At 42.7% G+C, this 18,673-nt stretch overlaps 1 protein-coding gene and 1 long non-coding RNA gene across 2 annotated transcripts in view; one reads left to right on the top strand and one right to left on the bottom strand.

Moving 5' to 3' along the window:
* The window catches only part of SLC16A4 (solute carrier family 16 member 4), a 23,517-nt gene extending 9,580 nt beyond the window's left edge, over positions 1–13,937 (bottom strand). The window contains exons 1-8 of the mRNA XM_008264713.5: positions 13,769–13,937; positions 12,666–12,777; positions 7,773–7,905; positions 6,915–7,058; positions 6,590–6,751; positions 4,445–4,951; positions 2,517–2,728; positions 1,563–1,656 (exon numbers count right to left, since the gene is read on the bottom strand). Coding sequence (XP_008262935.1) covers positions 1,563–1,656; positions 2,517–2,728; positions 4,445–4,951; positions 6,590–6,751; positions 6,915–7,058; positions 7,773–7,905; positions 12,666–12,752 — 1,339 coding nt within the window. The 5' untranslated portion in view covers positions 12,753–12,777; positions 13,769–13,937. The remainder of the gene's footprint in view (positions 1–1,562; positions 1,657–2,516; positions 2,729–4,444; positions 4,952–6,589; positions 6,752–6,914; positions 7,059–7,772; positions 7,906–12,665; positions 12,778–13,768) is intronic.
* LOC149125589 (uncharacterized) lies at positions 11,817–18,673 on the top strand. Its single transcript, XR_016237120.1, has 2 exons — positions 11,817–11,955; positions 18,456–18,673. It is a non-coding gene; the product is annotated as an uncharacterized LOC149125589 (long non-coding RNA).

Here is an 18,673-nt window from a genome sequence, read left to right as displayed (position 1 = left end):
AAATGCATCAGTGAACTGTATTGTATGTTCCCTATCCTGAGTATTAATAATGGAGTCACTCTGCTAGGTAACTCTGATAATTGATTTCTTTCTACCAGTCAGTACATCACAATTGTGGACTTGACTTGAAAATTGTAGCCTCTTTCCAGGTATGAAGTATAGTCTCAGAGACAAACAGTATGGGAAGCAGTATCTTCATAAATGTTCATAAGGGAGTTTGTTGTATATTTGTATAATTTTTTCCTTTAGAATAAATATGTCAAAAGTGAATTTCAGAGAGTGCTGTTTTTCTTCTCCTAGAAATAACAAAGACTTATTTACTTATTTGAAAGTCAGTTACAGAGAGATGCAGATATCTTCCATCTCCTGGTTGACTCCCCAGATGACCATAATGGCCAGGGTCAGGCCAGGCTAAGCCAAAGCCAGGAGCCAGGAGCTTCATCCCAGTCTTCTACATGGGTTGCAGGGGTTCAAGCACTTGAGCCATCTTCTACTGCCTTTCTCAGGCCATCAGCAGGAAGCTAGATTGGAAATGGAGCAACCAGGACACAAACTGGCACCCATATGGGATACCGGCATTGCAGGCTGTGGCTTTACCTACCACACCACTGTTCCGGTCCCTCGAAGTAACTTTTGTATCTTAAGTTTATATTCTTTTTCTTTTATGTTTAATATTTTACAAATCTTAAAAATTACAGACTTAGCATCATTATAAAACTTAGTTCTTTAAAAAAAAGAATAGTGGGGTAACATCAGATCCCTTCTCTGTTTTCTTACTTCAGGGCTGAAAAAGTGAGTTTAAACTAAGTTTCTTTTTGTGGATGATTAGAAATGCTGTAGCAATCTGTATATTCATGTATGTTTAGAACTCATTGTGTATATGAAACTAAGGTTTAATTCTGTTCCCTAGAAATATTCTTGTGTGATTAGTCGAGATTTTAATAGTATTGGATTAAATGTCCAAGCACAAAATATCCAGTCAGGGAAAATGTGAATGTAAAACTGTACTTTGCCTTAAAGTTAACTTAAATAATCAGAACTCCTCCATATACTTGCATATATTTACCAGTGGCTTCAGATATGCCCTGCACAGAGAGATTCTGACCCCAAATATCCTCCCACACCAGCACAGATAGCATACGAAGCACCTGCCTCCATCTGTTCTTTCCCAGGCAGCCCTAGATAGCGGTTTTGGCACCTCAGAGAGCAAAGCTGCCAGGCCAGCAGCCTTCAAATTGTGACCCCTGTTTAGATATAAAGATGCCAGTGGTTCTGTTTTTTTTTTTTTTTTTTTTAGCATTTGTATCTTTGAGACAACTCTGGATTGTCTCCTCCAGACAAGTAGACATACATCCAATTTCTGCACCAAGGCCCCTAAGAAAATGTAAGCATCTGCTTGGGATGCATTTATTGAATTACTCCTCGGATTTTGTGTTGTCCTATTGAGAGTAGGTACTGGAAGGGCAGGGATATCAGTTTCTTTACCTTGATATTGTCATTACATGTTACCATTAATCCTTACCAGTGTTTTCTGTCATTGCTTTTACACTTTAAATTGTTACCTGCTATAGGTGGTCCAGAAAGAACAGCCATCCCAGCAAAGAAACTGGCAAGTCCCAAAAAACTGTGCACTGTAGAATTCTTAGACAGATCAACCTGTAGGGATTAGAACTCAGTGTTATCCATGTTAAGGAAGAAATTTCGTTGAGATCTTTGCCTACAAAAGGACAAATTCTATTTATGTTATCTTGCTTGGACTTTTGAGGTGATTTGGGTCACCTTTGCCCCAGTAATATGAAAGAAAGTGGAGGTCGAATAGGGAACGGTAATTTTTGCCATGCAGACAGTATATTCAGTTTATTAGTAAAGCACTTTTTAAATCTCTTAGGTAGTTTGGGAGTCAGATATCACAAGGAGTTGATTTCAGTTTTAGGAAGCTTGATTTTTGCCTATGCCCACAGGTGTCCAGCACCTAGTGTTGATATGAGACCAGAAATGTTCAGGGTTCTGTTCCAGGACATGAAGGACCTGGTTCTAAGAACCCATAGGATTCAATTTGGGGTAAAACCAGAGAGGATGGGAAACCCCATGTCCCTATTAAGGTCCATAGGGTCCAGGCAACAATCTGAGTAGGAGAGAAGCCACACTGGTCAGGAAACCCCTTTGAAATTCTCAGGGAACTCTTCAAGATTGTGTCTAAGGAGAACCAGAAGAATTCCTGGCGCTGAAGGAGAGAAGTGAATACAAGCCTTATGGAGGAGGAAGATAAGCAAAATGGAATCCTGCTGAGCCTTCTGTTTTCACCTCTGCCCTGTCCCATGGAGAGAGTCCTCTCATCATCCCTTCCCCCAAGGTAAAATGGATAATTGGACAGGAGATAGCTACAGGGTTTCTGAGGCTTTTGGTGTGATTTCTTTAAGTTATAAAATTAATACAAAATACGGATTCTTCTGGAGAGATTGTCACTGGTATTTTTACTGAATGGTTTACCAGTGTTAATCAGTGTTTCTACTCACCAGTACAGGAAGTATCAGTGCCAGGTAACCACCAGTGAAAATGGCAAAGAAGATGGTGTAGGTCATAAGTAGTGGAAATGTTGTGGCTAGAGGAGCAAGCAGGTTAATGATGCCGCAGAGGATGAGGTAAGACTTGTGGTAGTGATACTTCTTGATCCAGTTTTGATCAGCAACCCATCCAGAAATTATCTGACTAACTGTTTCAGTGATACCTGCAACAATACAGAAGTCGTCTTAGAAAATCCAAATTCCATTTTCCAGGTCCCGTTGCAAAATGAATGTAGATATCTTTTCTCAATGTGACCCCATACCAAGGACAAAATGTGTGGGGGAAAAAAAAAAAACTGGTTTAATTTGTGTGCTGATAGGGTCTACCATTTCTTACCTGTTTCAAACAACATTTCATAAAATACCAAAAAGACTGCTCCAGGATTTGGTAGAAGACCATCATGTTGTCACAAGTGTTTTCTGATTGTGTTTTGAAATCTCATACTGCTGAACTGAGAATCCTAGTTACAGTGGACCCTAAACTCAAGAGGCCTTGCATTCCCTTTGGTCCTACAAGTGAGGAAATGAGATTGCTGAGTAGCTAGGAGACCCTCAGGTTAGTGTTCTGGAGAAGTCATGTGGTGAAAGGTTGGAGTATAAAAAGTCTTAATTTAAAAAAAAAAATACATAGATGTTGGTGCTTTTATTTTTATAATTGCATTTGAAGTTTGGGGGATTAAGACCTTCAAAGGTCATTAAGCTTTATTTGAAAATATGTAGGAAGTCCTGGAAATGGGAGATCCTATTTTGAATATTGGAGCTACGGTATAACTTGAAAAAGTTAAGAATCATGTTTTTCCCCTACTCGGTTTTATGATAACAGAGTATTCTTACCCTTTATTCTAATACAGATAATGTAGCAATTAAATACTAAAATAGAGATCTTCACCAAGAGTAGCATGAACTCCAGTTGTGTTGGCCTTCATATTCTTCCTGTAGTTCAAACATCAATTCCTCCATTAAAAGGGGGAATTAAAAATGGACATTGTCATTCCTGTGAGGGATCTTCAAGAAGTTCATAGAAAATGCATATCATGAAAAACCTAAATGGATTTAAAAAATGTTTTTTGCACCAAAATGAATTTTTATCTAAGTGTCCTTGTAAGCATGTGGAGATCGTTATTTCCTAGGACACATCTTGATGCTTTATGTTTTGCTTTTTATTGCCATTGTATGGCCCTGATCTGATTTAAATTGATATTAGCAGACATTTTAATGGGAAAAAATGTGTAGTCATTTGTCTTTCTTGTGTGTATAAGTTTTATTTAATTAAAGCAGAAGATCTTTGCAATTGGAATATTTGAAACTGCATACATTCAATTTTGTAAGAACATGATAAATGCAGTTTTTTTTTTCCTGAAGAAATTAGTACAAGGAAAGTTAAATGGCTGAGAATTTCCAAGTAGTTTGAGCAAATCAGTTTCATGTCATCCCTTTTCACTGTTTTGTCAGTTAAGAGAGTCCTGTTTCCATTTTTATGAATATTCAACTAAAACTGGTTTTTATTTTTAGTTTACATTCTCATTTATTTAAATATCAGCCAACCCATTGACTAGCAATACTTAGCTACAAGTTTCAGTAGAAAATTATTTAATATTTGCTGTGGGCCAGGCACTTTATTAAACTCCACCTGCATTACTTTTTAGTCCAGACAACCTTATGAAGGTAGATGCCATTATCCCTATATTACAGATGAGGAAATTAAGGTACAGAAAAAGCAAAACATGGCCCAAGGTCACACATCTCAGAAATAAAAAGCAAGAACTTAAACCAGGCTTCTTTTTTATTGTTGTTTTTCTTTAGTTTATATTAATAATAAAAGTTTGTAAAATTCAGCTCATTTTTCTTTTTGAGTAGGAGGCTGAAGTAGGCTTTCTTACCAGCTACAGACACGAGGTAGGAGGCATCCATTACGTCAATCCCCAGTGTTTTGGCTCTGGCCACCAGATGAAAGGTAGGGACGAAATAGGCTAACTGACTGAGAAGAAAAGACCAGGTAAATATGTAGAAGAAAGGATTCCCAAGGAGAGAAGTATCAAAGAGTTTCTGTTTGCAGCTCCATGAAATAGCCTTTTTCTCATAAGTTTCTTCATTACTTATTAGCAGCATTCTGTTCCTCTGAGGCTCGTTGAACTCTTCCCTTTGATTTTGTGAGACTGTTAAACTTTTACCAGCTTGTCCAGCCTTCTGCTTGGGGCTGCCCTTGTTGGTAGATTCTTGTGTTTCATCGCCATATGTTTCTGTCTCACATAGTTCCACCGGACCGTTTTGGGGCAAACTACTGTCTTTAATATCAGAATTGTTCTTACTTTTGATATGTATGGGTCTTAAGAGCATACTAGAAGGCACCAAATTCAGCGCAATAGCTCCAAATAATATCAGGGCCCCTAAATAGGAGAGAGAAATTGAGAAGTTAACAAAACCTCTCATTTGACAACAGCTGTATTCATAGGCTTGTAAGAGACCCTACTACAGAGTCCAGTAATTCCACTGTTGTAACCCTCTAAAAATGGAGTCTTTTTGAGATAGAAAAATCAGAAAGCTTTACCAATGTTGGGATGGGAGGAAAGGTGGTTGTGCTGAAGGAAAAGAATAAATCGAGTGGTTTTTTCCTGGAAGGATGGAAGGGGGAGTATTTTAAATGGTAGAAAGTAATGTGTTTTAAGTGGGGGTTTAAAATATCCTGAATTGAGAGAATAGATTTAGGTACAGAAAATGCAGGATTAGTTACAGGACTGAACTGACATTATACTCTACTTTGCCATATAGTTAGTCAGTTGCTCCCACTCACCCAGAAACTACTCAATAGTTTTTCACTTAGTAAGTTCAACAAAACTGCTACGTAGATATAGATGTACTTGCATATACACATATTTTCCACTAATTTTTTGAAAACACTTAAAATTTATTTGAAAGGCAGAGGTAGAGGGGGAGAGAGAGATCGTCCATCTGCTGGTTTATTCTCCATACAGCTGCAGTGGTTAGGACTAGGCCAGGGTTAGGACCAGGCAGGAGCCAGGAGCCAGGAGCTTCATCTGGGTCTCCAACATGGGTGCAGAGGCTCAAGTACTTGGGCCGTCCTCTGCTGCTTTCCCAGACACATAATGGAGCTGGATCGGAAGTGCGGCAGTCAAGACTGAAACCCCACAGGGGATGCTGGCTTTGCAGGCAGTGGCTTCAGCCATTACGCCACAATGCTGGCCCATATTTATTTGTTTGAAAGAGAGGGAGAGACCAGAGAGAGATCTTCCATCCACTGGTTTACTCCCCAAATAGCCTCATAAGTAAAGCCAACGGCCAGGAGCTCCATTCTCATCTCCCACATGGGTGGACAGGGGCCCAGGCTTATTGGCAGGAAGTTGGATTGGTTGGGGAGTAGCTAGGACTTTGACTGGTCTAATATGCAATGTGGCCTTGCAAGTGACAGCATTTTTTGTTTGTTTTATTTGCAAATGGCAGCTTAACCTGTGCCAGAGCACCAGCGCCTTCAGATTATTTTAACGCAAATGTTTACTCTCAAGAACAAAGAAATTGTGAGGGAATTGTGTTGTGAAAATTCATAATGGACAATATATAAAAGGTTAGCTATTAAGGAACATAATTCTCTTTACTAAGCTATTTCTTTGATGAAGGAGGCTATTTTAAATGCAGGTGTGTTTCTAAAGGAAAAAAGTGAAAGTGAGCACTTTGGTGAGGGAAGCAGGGTGTCTTGTTAGCCCATGAGTGTCGCTCTTAACTACAGGGTGTTTTCAGCTGCACATAGTGCCCTCCATCTCCTCAGACACTGAATTCTGGTGAATTCTGGTTTGCCTGTGTGAGCAGGCAAACCTGCAAGGTGTTCGAAATCTCTATTGTCATATTTGCTAAGGAAGAGGGGCATGTTTAGCCATGATGCTCATTTCCTTTGGGGTAATATGTTGTGAAATCGATTGCTCTAAAAGCCTTCATTTTCAGATATCTAAGGGAGAGTGCTGACCATGAACTCTTGCAGAGTAAACATTTTTTAGAAACTTAGAATGACTCACCTGTCCAGTCATAGAGATCTATCAGGAATTTTGTAAAGGGCGCTAATAGAAATGTCAGGCCCATCCCAGAACGGGCAATAGCTGTAGCAAGAGCCAGTCGTTTTTTGAAGTATTTGGTCATTACCACAGCAGCTACTTGATACAAGAAAGCGGAACCTAAACCTAAAAGAAAAATAATTGTTTGGAATCAGTGTGAGTGGCTTGGTACCAGAGGAGATAGTCTCCTGGATCTTAGAAAATATAAATAAGCCTTTTGGATCCATTGACAGTAGATGGGACGATTTCTTTGCTATCTTTTCTAGTCTTAAATTTACAGTGGACTCACCAGGTAAAAATCCCATGGTCACACAAAGAAAGGGAATGCTTGTAGCCCAGCTGCTGATGAGGTATCCACCAGAAACAAGGAGAGTCCCAAGAATGGAGGTAGTTTTCTCTCCAAGTATGTCACAAATAATGGCAGCCAGGGGACCTGAGGAGAAAAAGCAAAGGCAAGTACTAGGTAAATATACTCAGAATCTCTTCCCCTCTGATCCATGAGAATGAATGATTGATTGAAGGAAAACAAGGGGACTCTACTTTGCACTCTGTGCATCCTTCCAAAAAAGTGCTTGTGTTGGGTTTCTTATACTACCACTCTTTCGCTTTTAGAAGGAGGGTTTAAAAAAAAAAAAAAAAAAACAGATTTGGAGGGAAGGCTTAGTGAAAATGCATTATGAACCATCTACAAAATGAGATTGCATATGGCAGTCTATGATTAGAATAAGGCTAATCTGATCATCTACTATATTATAACTTAAAAAAAAAACTAGAGGAGGAAAAACTGGTTCAGCATTTTGAGTGTACTTCAGTGATTAGAACTTCATAATTTGTTCCCAGTTAAGGGCCTCCTCAGTGAACTTAAATGAAGGCTTTACCAGAGTGTAGAAAGAAAATCCATAAAAAATTGAATCATGGAATTAAGTAGTTGATGCTTTAACTTTGTTTGAACCCTGTTTTTCTCAACTTAGTCATCAAGTCAGGGAGAGGCTAAGCATTGTAATTCTGTACTTTCTCAGCACTCATGTTGATAAATGAATGTGAGTGTTAGCAGTGCTTAGTCTTGAATGACTGATGCAGGAATCTCCTTGAAATTGCCCTTTGTGGTCTTTCTTCATGGACAGCAAGCTTATTACCAGTTTTATACCTGCAGAAAAACGAAGTGATGACATGATGGATCCAATCCAGCCAATTTGCTCCGATGTACCTTCAAACTCTTCTTTAAAGACCACAAAGAAAATTGCAAAAGTCTTGGTCATTGCCATCACAAACACATTTACCTAAATCAGAGCAGATCAAAGTGCAAGTCAGGCGGAATGTGAGCAATTGCAAAGGAGGTTACAGCTGCTAGACTTAGGATTCCCTGTCCTGCCAGTATTCACTGGTGTGCTTTATTGGTGGTTATCTGTACATCTTTTATGTTATGGGGGAGTCCTTCGATTAGAGTGGCTGAGCACTTTACATTAAAGAATCTCATTTAATTCTCATTTCCAGGCTACAGAATAGATTTATGAATATTAAAGAGATCTGCAAGTTGAAGTTCAGAAAGAAAAAAATTGCTTACAATGGGGGTGTTGGAGCTGACTCCAGAGCAACCACTGCTTTACTCTGGTGTTACCTTGGTGTCTGATACAAACAGTAGATTCCAGTTACCTTTTCGGGATAAAACAATTGTCCAAGAGGAAGAATTGGTCCTCTCAGTTCTTAGGTTAGCTTTGTTGTAATTGCTCCTAAGTTGAGAACCTTCCCTCACTTGATCCATCAGTAGGTTGACTATGTAATTTATCAGTCCAAATCGGGACACTCTGGAGTGAAAGGGAATGCTTAATGATGGCAGGACAGCGATGGTTAATGAGGACATATGGATCCCCTATGGGTGGGTCATGTGCCCACCCTTTATCCCACCTAATCCTTGGTGGGCACGACTCTATCCCTCCACTGGGAGAATCCTTTAAATACTGATTCCTTCTGTGGGGTACTAACTTGTTTGTAGGAATTTAGCCTGCAGGCAATGAAGAGTTATCCCTCCTCTCCCTTTGGCTTGCTAGCCAGTTTATCCCTTATAGGGTCAGGAGCAGGGACTCAAAGGGAAACCTAACCAGGGGTTGTGTTCACTGTTGAAGCCCAGAAGCCATTGGATGCTCACTGTCTTCAGTGGCTTCCTAGCTTCCCCTCTTCCTTTCTTTGATGTTGTGTTGGCTCTTTTCAGGGCCATCTTGTTTGCTTTCAATGGCTATGCACTGCTAAAGAAACCACAGAACCATGGGTTCCCTTTCACTGGTTCCTCTGTGCTCTGTCCTAACATCATCCACTCTGAAGGTTACTCATGGAGGGGTAGTTTATGAGTATGGCTCTGCAGCCATCCTTGGCTTGCATTGCGGCTTAGCTTCCTACTAGAGGTGTGACTTTGAGGAAACTTCAGCAAAGTGAGCAGAATGGAATTATGAATTAGCTCAAAGGGCTGTAAAGATTGAGGGATTCTGGGGACGTATACTTAATTCTTGGCACTTAAGCAGTTAATTGTGATTTTGTTACTGTGTTACATCTCTGTTTTCCCAAGAGCTTCCCTCTCCTAACTGTTCACCTTATCTGTCTACCTTTGGTCAAGTTGGCCAAACCCAGGTGGATCTTACCCTTAGCCCATGCCTTTTCTTTTCAGTTATGTTGATTCAGACCATCCACCTCCTCACCTGAGTCAGGGTCCTGCTTCCTCTTAGACCCTTCACCTACTTCCCCTACTTTCTAAATAATCTTCAAGACCTTGCTCTCCTTTCATCCCCATCACTGAGTTCTTGTCAGCCTAGTATTGTCTGCGGGCAATGAAGTAAGAGTCAGTGGTTATGCTTAGGGGTTGGGCTGGTGAGGAGGAAGTCTTGTAGCAGATTCACTTCTCTTTCTGATTTGACAGAAAAGTACAAAACTTAGAATGAGCAGTGATGTAGACCACAGGGCAGTATATTCAGAACTGAAAGAGATTTTATCAGGCCCCAGTTCATGTTATTTAGAACCATGTTTTTTTTTGTTTGTTTGTTTTGTTTGTTTGTTTTTTTTTTTCAGGGCAGTTACATCAGGAAATCAAACTAGAAAACATACACAAACCTCAGATGACCCAGACTTGTTTCTCTTATTTCAGAATAAAGGATGGCAGTTGTGTTCTCATGAGCAAGAACCCTAAGATGAGGTGTGTCATTCTGTGAAACAAGTGTCCTTATTCTGTGGACATGGTTTCTGTGCCGGTGTCTACAGGCTGCTCGCCCCTTGAGTTCTTAGCCACCTGAATTTGGCCAGTTTTCTTCTTTGATCTTTGTGTCTGGGCATAGCTACAGAGTGGATAGAACTTGCTTTGATAACTTGGTCTGTGGCTTCTGCTGTGTGTGAAGGCCAAGGTCAATGCCTTTGCATCTGCTTTGCTCCCCTCCCTTAATTTGAAGTGTTCTAGCTTTGTTTCTGTTTTGACTCAGATAAATGAGAATCTCTCCTGCTGGAGCCAGTATTGTGGCACAGCAGGTTAAGTTGCCACCTGTAACACTAGCATATATGTCTGAGAGCCAGTTCAAGTCCCAGCTGCTCCGCTTTCCATCCAGTTCCCTGCTAGTATTCCTGGGAAGGCAGCTGAAGATGGTCCAAGTACTTGGTCCCCTGCCATCCACATGGGAGACTTGGATGGAGTTCCAGGCTCCTGGCTAGAGCCTGGCCCACCTTAACTGTTGTGGCCATTTGGGGAGTGAGCCAGTGTTTGGAAGATCTCTTACTCTTTTATCACTCTGCCTTTCAAGTAAATCAATCTAAAATGATGATGATGATAACAATAATAATGGAAATCTCACCTGAGGTCTAGGTTTTCCTTTAGTTAACTAAGTAGACTCCTGGAGTTTATTATCTTATTTAATTGTATGCCTTGCACCAACCTTGGTGGGTTCCCCTCCTGCCCCCAGACTTCACATCCATTATACACACTGTAGGCAGAGCTGTTTCTGTGACTTAAATCTGATCCTATCACTCTCCTGCTCAGTTTTCCCTATTAGCTCCTCATAGCCTCAGGAGACACTGTCCTTAGCGTATCTTTCAGCGCTCCTGCGCATCTCTCCAATTTCCTCACTTGTCCCCTATCTTACTCATAAATGTGTCTCAGTTCATTTCATCCATCCATCCTGTGTCTGCTGTGCTCCAGGCTGTATATCTTGGCTTGGTATACGGTAGTCAGTGGACACTGAGGAGCCTGCAGACATGGTCCCTGACCCCATGGGACACTAGTGAGACTAACTGAATACAGAAAACTGTTACACAGAGATACAAAGTGTGGGAAGAAGGGAGCTCTGGAAGAACACTCTGTTACTTCGCACTCATCTTTTCAGGAGCTCATCTACTGTAGAAAAGTACATTTAAAAAAATATTAATTTATTTGCATGAGTTACAGAGAGGGAGACATACAGAGAGATCTTCCAAACTGGTTCACTTCCCAGATGGCTACAAAAGCCGGGGCTAGGCCAGGCCAAAGCCAGGAGCTCTTCTGGGTCTCCCACATGGGTGGCAGAGATCCAAGCACTTGGGCCATCTTCTGCTGCTTTTCCCAGGCCATTAACAGGGAGCTGGATCAGAAGTGCAACAGTCAGGACAGAAACCAGTACCCATATAGAGTGAGTATTGCAGGCAGCAGCTTTACCTGCTATGCCACAATGTCAGCCCTAAAAAAAGTAACTCACAGAAACACAAGCATCCATATCACCACTGTGGGTGAGGAGCCTGTAAGGATTCAGTAATTTGTGTGTGCTCTAAGAAGTGGCTTCACACTCCCCAAATGGGCTAATTAATTAATCAGTTTTTTTTTTTTCTTAGTAGCAACAACTACTAGATTGGTCAAATAACTTCCCATCCACAGAGGATAACAGTAAAAGTAAGAATGGTTTCTTGGGAGGAGAACGGGAGAATGTGAGATTCTCACCACAATGACAATTCTGCAAAGCCTGACTTGGGAGGTGGCCCAGCCACAGGAAGAGCTCTCAGGGCATCTGTAGTCTTCCTTTAGTAACACATCTGGGGAAAAAAGTTGACATATCTTTTGGTAGTGAAGCTAATGTTTAACAAATAGTGTTCTATTAGGAGTTTGACATTAAATAAGTCCTGGCTAGGGATCTCTGCCCCTGCTTCCCCTTCTTGTTCCAGCTGTAGTATGTGTGCTGCCAGGGGGAGCACTGCTTTCCCCTTTTCTATCTTGGAAGAATTCACACTGTACACTATATTACTAGTCACCAGGATCCATGTTTCCAGCCCTATGAGCTGCTTGCAGAAGGCTGACCAGGAGAGGAGCAACCTGAGAAAATGGTGTTTCTGTGAGTACATCTCAGTTAACAGCTTACCTGGGAGCCCTCTAACCGTGGAGCTGGCCACTCAGCGGGGCTGTTTAGGACCCGACTGTGGAGACTGACCAGTATCAGAACGGCAGGCTGGTGCGGGGGTCACTGCTGTCTCATAGCATGCCCTGGAGCTCCTGGGAAGCTGAGGGGAATTAATTTAAAAACAATGCCTAATGCGGTTACTTAGGGATAAAGGAGAAAACTCAGTCTCCTGCTTCAGAATCCACATCCTTCTTTTCCAGTGCGTCAGGAATACACTTTGGGGTGGGAAGTGAACACCAAGCAGAACAGAGGACAAGCCCAGCCTTTGTCAGGGAAGGGAGCCACTGCTGCCAGGGTTTCATATATGCTGGGCTGAGCTGGGGAGCTTGCCCCCAAAAGCACATTTCAGGACTCTGCAGTGGGGTTTCGAGGAAGGTACAGTGGCTGATGATGACTGGAGCATTCTCTGGCCTGAGGGATGGTAGGGAGGGAGAGTAGAGGACTGGATATTGCTGCTGTCACTCAAGGAAGATGGGCTCAGTGTGGGCCTCTGACCTCTGACCTCAGCAGTTATTGGTAGTTCTGGTCTCTTGGTATTCCATTTTCATGCATACGTCAAGAAATTGCTAAGTGGTCTTATTAAGCTGCTCTGATCCCCTCTCCAGAGAGCCTAGGTAGTAGGAAAGGGGAGAACAGGTTCTTACCAGGAAAAAATGAAACACAATCATCCATCCCCATCCTCCATCCAGGGCCTCAGTGTAAGGTGGAGCCTTCCCCTCCCTCTTCAGCATGGTGCTTCTCTGAAGTGCAGCAGTCCTATGATGAGTGCAAGACACAGTTCACTTGATGAGGAATGTATCTAACTTCCACCTCTCTCCAATGTAAAACCGCTTGCACTGTATTTTAACCTCAATTACATGTGACGTCTGCCTCATGTTACTAAGCATTACAAATCCTGCCCTCTGGTTGTGGAATAGCCAGGCCTAGAATTATGGTCCTTATCCTTCCCCTAGCTCTGCAGGTCAGTTCCTGGGGACACATATCACCCTCCTGGTCCTCTGGGTGAGCTCTTGACTTCAGGAGGCTGGGGAATCTGTTTCTGCCAAGAGCCATGTGGATATTTATAACATAATCCATGAGCCATACAAAATTATCAATTTGAAAAGTAGCTGGCTGTAGATTTATTTAATTTAGTGTCTCATCTGTGTGTCCCACCTTGGCAGGGCCAGACCAAATTATTTCATGGGCCTTAGGTGTTCCGTTCTCCACCCCTGCTTTTAGAGACATAAAAAGGGAGGAGGGGAGCACTGGGTTTAGGCATTCCCTTTACAAAGCACTTGCGAAACTAAGTATTCTAAGGAACTAAGTAGATGTGACAACAAAATGCAATGCCTGTTTCTTGAGTGAATCTTGGATTAGGAAAAGAAAAGTTGTAGAGGACAATTTGGAAGCAGTGGGGGAATTTGAGTCTGGACTGCGTAATAGAGAATACTGTATCAGGGTGAGGGCTCTTGGGTAGAATGTCTTGTGGCTGTGCAGGAGAATGTTCTTGTTCTAGGGAGACACATGCTAACGTATTCAGGACTGCTGGGATTTTAGGAATGGTTCAGTAAAATACATGAAGAGAGGTGGCAAAAAGAAAATGTGCAGAAGAGATTGAGCACTCATTTCCCACTGTGAGGTTGAAGACAGTCTCCTACTGGGAAGGGGAATGGGCTGTGTGGTGAGCAGGCTGGATGGGGACAGGGTCAGCAACCACCCAACCCCACGCAACCCCACCCACCCCACGGTCACATCTCCATCTTACCCTTGGTGTGCTCAGCGAAGGAATCTTCTACAGACCAGGCAATTTCAGAAGGAATACACTGTCTTCTAGAACGTTTCTCTCCTAAGGCATTTTACCCCACTGCTCCGTGAAAACAAGTGAGCCTTGTAAGAGCTGAGGAGAGCAGGCCAGTTTAGGTGGACTGCACTTCCTGAGGGGAGGAGGACAGGCTGTAATGTGATTCCCTCCAGGCCCGCCCTCCAGGCACCCTTAGTGAGGTAGAGTTTTTTTTACCCGGGGCTCAAAAACAGTCATTGACTAAACCAAAAGGAAAATCCTTTCTGTAACTGCCCAAGGCAGAGGGCGGGGCTCCAGGACTCAAATACCAGTGTCTCAGAAGTTCCCATGGGAGATCCTGAAGACTTGCTTTTCCTAAGGAAGAAGTATGCAGCTGTCCAGGCAGTGGGAAGTACTTCCCTACGCCACTCCAGCCAGTCCACCACTCCGTAAGAGACCTCTGTGGGTGGCCTTTGTGTATTGACCCCAGCCTTCAGGTTACTAGTTTGGGCCCCATTTTAATTAACTTTATTGCTATCTGATTACCTCAACTTCAGGCACCTCCCATGAAAGATGTCTACTTGTAATAATGATTTTTCTTAGAGTAATTGTAATGAAACTTTCTTACTGCATTTTGAAAATGGTAAAGGCTGTGTCTCCTAAATTATGTGGCTATTACAACTCCACTTACCCCCACTCTGTCTCCTTCCTCTGCCCCACCCTCTGTATTAAAAAAAAATCTTAAAAAGTCACCAGGAAATTGCCTTTCATCCCCCTCACACCAACATTCCAGATTTTAAACCAGAGTTTATTGTAGACTAAGGTGTTGTTTTTCTTGTTTTATCTGGAAAATTGTTACATATGTATGCCTGTTCCTTTTTTGAAAGCAAGAGGCTTCTCAGGCTCTTAAAACCAAACTTTATAATAATTTTTGATGAAAGTGCTTGCAGAAGGACAGCTTAGTCTTTGGGGAGGGTGTCCTTGAAGTGTGACCATGGAACGATTATGCGGTTTTGTGGGGTTTGGTTGTAGGGACCAAATAACCTTTCAACACACAGCAAAAATCCAATGAGAAGGTAAATGCGTTTCAGAGCCAACACATTCCAGAACACATTTTTAGTTCCTGTCTGTAGGACTGATTGCTTAGTGGTATGTCCGTTGCTCTTTTGAAGCAGGGCTGTCTTTGATTGTAATCACAGGGTGAGATGAACCGAGGCTTGATATTGATAGAGAACTCTGAGGTTGAGGGCTGGGCTCTGTTTTGAAATGTGGCAGGACAGTGAGTCATTCAGAGGCTGAGAGGGCTACAAAATTCTCAGAGAAGTTCCAAACCTATCTTTCATGTGGGTACATTAGCAGGAAGCTTTGAGCCGTGGTAGGACATGTAGACTGGGTTAGAAATTCAACTTTTATTCGTGCAGAGTTTGGTATGTGCTAGGTAGAGCTTCCATATGTGCCCAGCACCTCCACCCAGCCCCGCCTGCCACTTGGAGTCTGAGGAGTTTCCCTGGTTGACGGCAGTTCACAGGTGTTGTCGTAGCTTGTTGCTGCAGGGATGAAATGCATCCTGTGTGACTCCACTCTTGGAAGTTTACATCTGGCTTTTTCTGTACTTTGTGTCTCTGAATGTTTCCAAAACTAAAATGGAAGTAATATTATCTCTGCAAGGTTGCTGTGAGAATTAACAATAGATACCTAAGGTGAATGCACATTATTAATAGATCTATTCTGGTTAGCCAGGTGGGGGCTAATAGCAAGAGCAAAGAATTCTTAAGCCACTTTTGAGATATTAGTGAACATTTTGGCATCTTTACCTAGTGGACTTAATAAAACTGATAGGGTCTTTAACTAAATATGAATGATTCCTTCAAGCTCTAACCTTTTTATTTTTAAAGACTTATTTTAATCATTTTAAAGATAGAATGACAGAAAGAGACACAGAAAGACAGAGATCTTCCATCCTCTGGCTCACCCCCGAATGGCCCCAATGGCTGGGGCTGGGCTAGGCCTGAAGCAAGGAGTCTAGAACTCCATCCAGGTCTCCCAAGTGGATGCAGGGGTCCAAGCACTTGGGCCATCTTCTGCTGCTTTCCTGGAGCACATTAGTAGGCAGCTGGATCAGAAGCAGAGCAGCTGGGACTTAAACCAGCTCTCTGACACAAGAAGGCAGCATTTCAAGTGGTGGCCCAGTCTGCCACAACAGGAACCCTGAGCTCTAACCTGTTAACTCTGCCCTAAAACTGTTCAACAAGAAAGCCGCTCGCTTTCCTAAGCCACCACCACTGCCCTCATTCCACTGGCAAATATAGCTAGTGGAGAATTCTCAACATTTAGGAACTTGGAGAGTTTTATGCAGCGTTACCATCTAGAATGAAGAGATTCTGTTGTTAACTAAATCTTTGCCTGTCCTCATTCAGTTCTTGTGCAGGGAAGAGTTAAACATAGCAGCCCTGAGACTGCTGTGCTCCGAAAGGCTGGCTTACAAGGGTGGCCGCAGACTGGTGTCTGGGTGCTCTGATTTCATGAGGCTTCCCGCCACTCTCTGCGTGACGAGCAGCTCACTGTGCTGGGACTGCAAACACTGGTGCTGAACACTTGCCATCCTCTGGAGTCTGCGAGTCCGTGTGTGCTGGGCAGGGGGAGCTTACGTGACCAGCCCCCTCCTGGACTTTGAGTCTCTAGTGACTCCCTGGTTGGCAATGTTTCACACATGTCACACCTCATTTGCTTCAGGAATTAAATGCATCTTGTGTGACTCCACTGAAAAAGGATTCTTGGAAGTTTGCACCTGGGTTCTTTTGGATTTTGCCCCATCCATCTTTTCTCAGCTAATTCTGCTTCATATCCATTTGCTTTAATAAACGACAAACAGTCCTTTGAGTCCTCTTAGTGAATCATCAAACCTGATGTCTGGGCTCTCCAGAGCGGGAACGAACTTCCGGGGAGAAGAGGATTGAGACTGATTTACTCCAAGAAATTGGTGTACACGATTATGGAGACTAAGAAGCCCAAGATCTGCAGTCAGCAAGCCGGGGACCTTGGAGAGTTGGTAGCATAGGTCTATTCTGGCTTGAGTCCCCAGGCCTGAAAACAGACTTGTCCAGTCCAAGTCGAGGTCTAAAGGCAGGACAAAGACCAATGTCCTAGCTTGAAGATGCACAGAGAATTTTTCCTTAGACTTTTCTTATATTCTGGCCTTTGAGGGATTGCTTGAGGCCCAGCGACATGGGGGAGGGCCATCTTCTTCCCCAGTCTACTCATTGAAATGTAGAAATGCTCCAAGACACACCCAGAAAAAAAATATTAGCCAAATAGTCGGGCACCTTGTGGCCCCATTGACAACACAAAGGTAACTTTTAGATGCAGTGCTGGGAAAGCCCGTCACCCTTCAGCTTTAGCTCTGTACAGCCTGGAAAATCTGCCCCTTTGGCATCAAGTACCCTAGAACCTACCTGAAAGGGTTGTGAAGGGTGAGAAAGGGTGTTAATGTGTTCCCTTCATTCACTTCACAGTTGCCATCTGTGTACCAGACACTGCTAGACAGTGGCGGACTGAGGCTATCAGGAAATGTGGCACTTCGGGAGCAGGGCCTGCGTCATGTAGGGCCTGGGAGGCCGTGGCAGGAATTTTGGATTTTGTTCCAAATGCAGTGGGAGACTTAGCACTGTGACTAGCACATAGGAAGCACTCAGGTCGTGTGTTACTGAGCATCACCACCAGGAGGCTCTGTCAAGTCCAGTCTGAACAGCCAGAATCAAACCCAGACATTAGATCTCTCTAATCTTTTCCTCTGCTCGAGTTGACTGGCTCTGAGGCACTCGTTATTCCTGTCACCTAGACTAGAAAACTCACCTTTAATTCTTCGTTCTTTGTTCCCTTTCTGCCAGAAAACTCACCTTTAATTCTTCGTTCTTTGTTCCCTTTCTGCCAGTTTGCTTTCTCTGTCTCATATTTGTTTCTGAGCTAATTATCTTGCTGATACTATTTATTCTGTAAATTGGGGATAATACCTCATAAGGTTTAAGGTTAAATGGACTAAATGCTTGCAAATTACTTAGTATTGCCTAGCATGTAGCAAAAACTCAATACTGATTCTTAATAGTTTAGGATAGGAATTAAAGATACTTAGGTGAGTAAGAGGAAGTTTTTCTTCTGGAAAAAAAATGAGTTTGGTCTACAGATCAATCTTAAAATTCCATATTTACTTTAACCTGTTCCAAAACCCCTTGTTAACAAGATAAGGCACAACATCCCTAAAAAGTGGATATTCAAGTTCCTCAGGTTAGCTGCCCTACCTTTCAGTTTTTCCACTCTCTCACAGGCCATACTAAAGTGTCTGCTATTACATAAATATTCCTTTTGGGCTATTCCATCCTCGTCTTCTGCTTGGGAAAGCGTGTGTCTTTGCTGGTCCAGTTCTTATGGTACGACTGTTTTATCAGGTATTCTTCTGTTCAAGTATTTATTCAGTGCCCATTTTCTGTATGTATCTCAGGTTAAGTGTGGTAAACACACACACACCCCTTCTATCAAAGTCTTTAAGGGCTGGAGCCATGTCTTATTCAAAATCATTATTCTCTGGGGCCGGCGCTGTGGGTACAGCCGTCACCTTTGGGTAAAGCGTCCCGTATGGGTGGCGGTTTGAGTCCTGACTGCTCCACTTCCAATCCAGCTGTCTGCTATGGCCTGGGAAAGCAGTAGATGGCGGCTCAAGTCCTGGAGCCCTTGTACCCGTGTGGAAGACCCAGAAGAAGCTCCTGACTTCTGATCAGTCCAGCTCTGGCTGTTGGGGCCATTTGGGGAGTGAACCAGCAGATGGAAGACCTCTCTCTTTGCCTCTGCCTCACTGTACCTCTGCCTTTCAAATAAAAAAATATTTTTTTAAAAAAA

Source organism: Oryctolagus cuniculus, chromosome 7 (genome assembly GCF_051225735.1).
Source record: "Oryctolagus cuniculus isolate XC-2025 breed Fujian yellow rabbit chromosome 7, ASM5122573v1, whole genome shotgun sequence".
Lineage (NCBI taxonomy): Eukaryota > Metazoa > Chordata > Mammalia > Lagomorpha > Leporidae > Oryctolagus > Oryctolagus cuniculus.
Note: the sequence above shows the minus strand (reverse complement) of the source record. Positions and strands in the feature narration are given on the sequence as shown.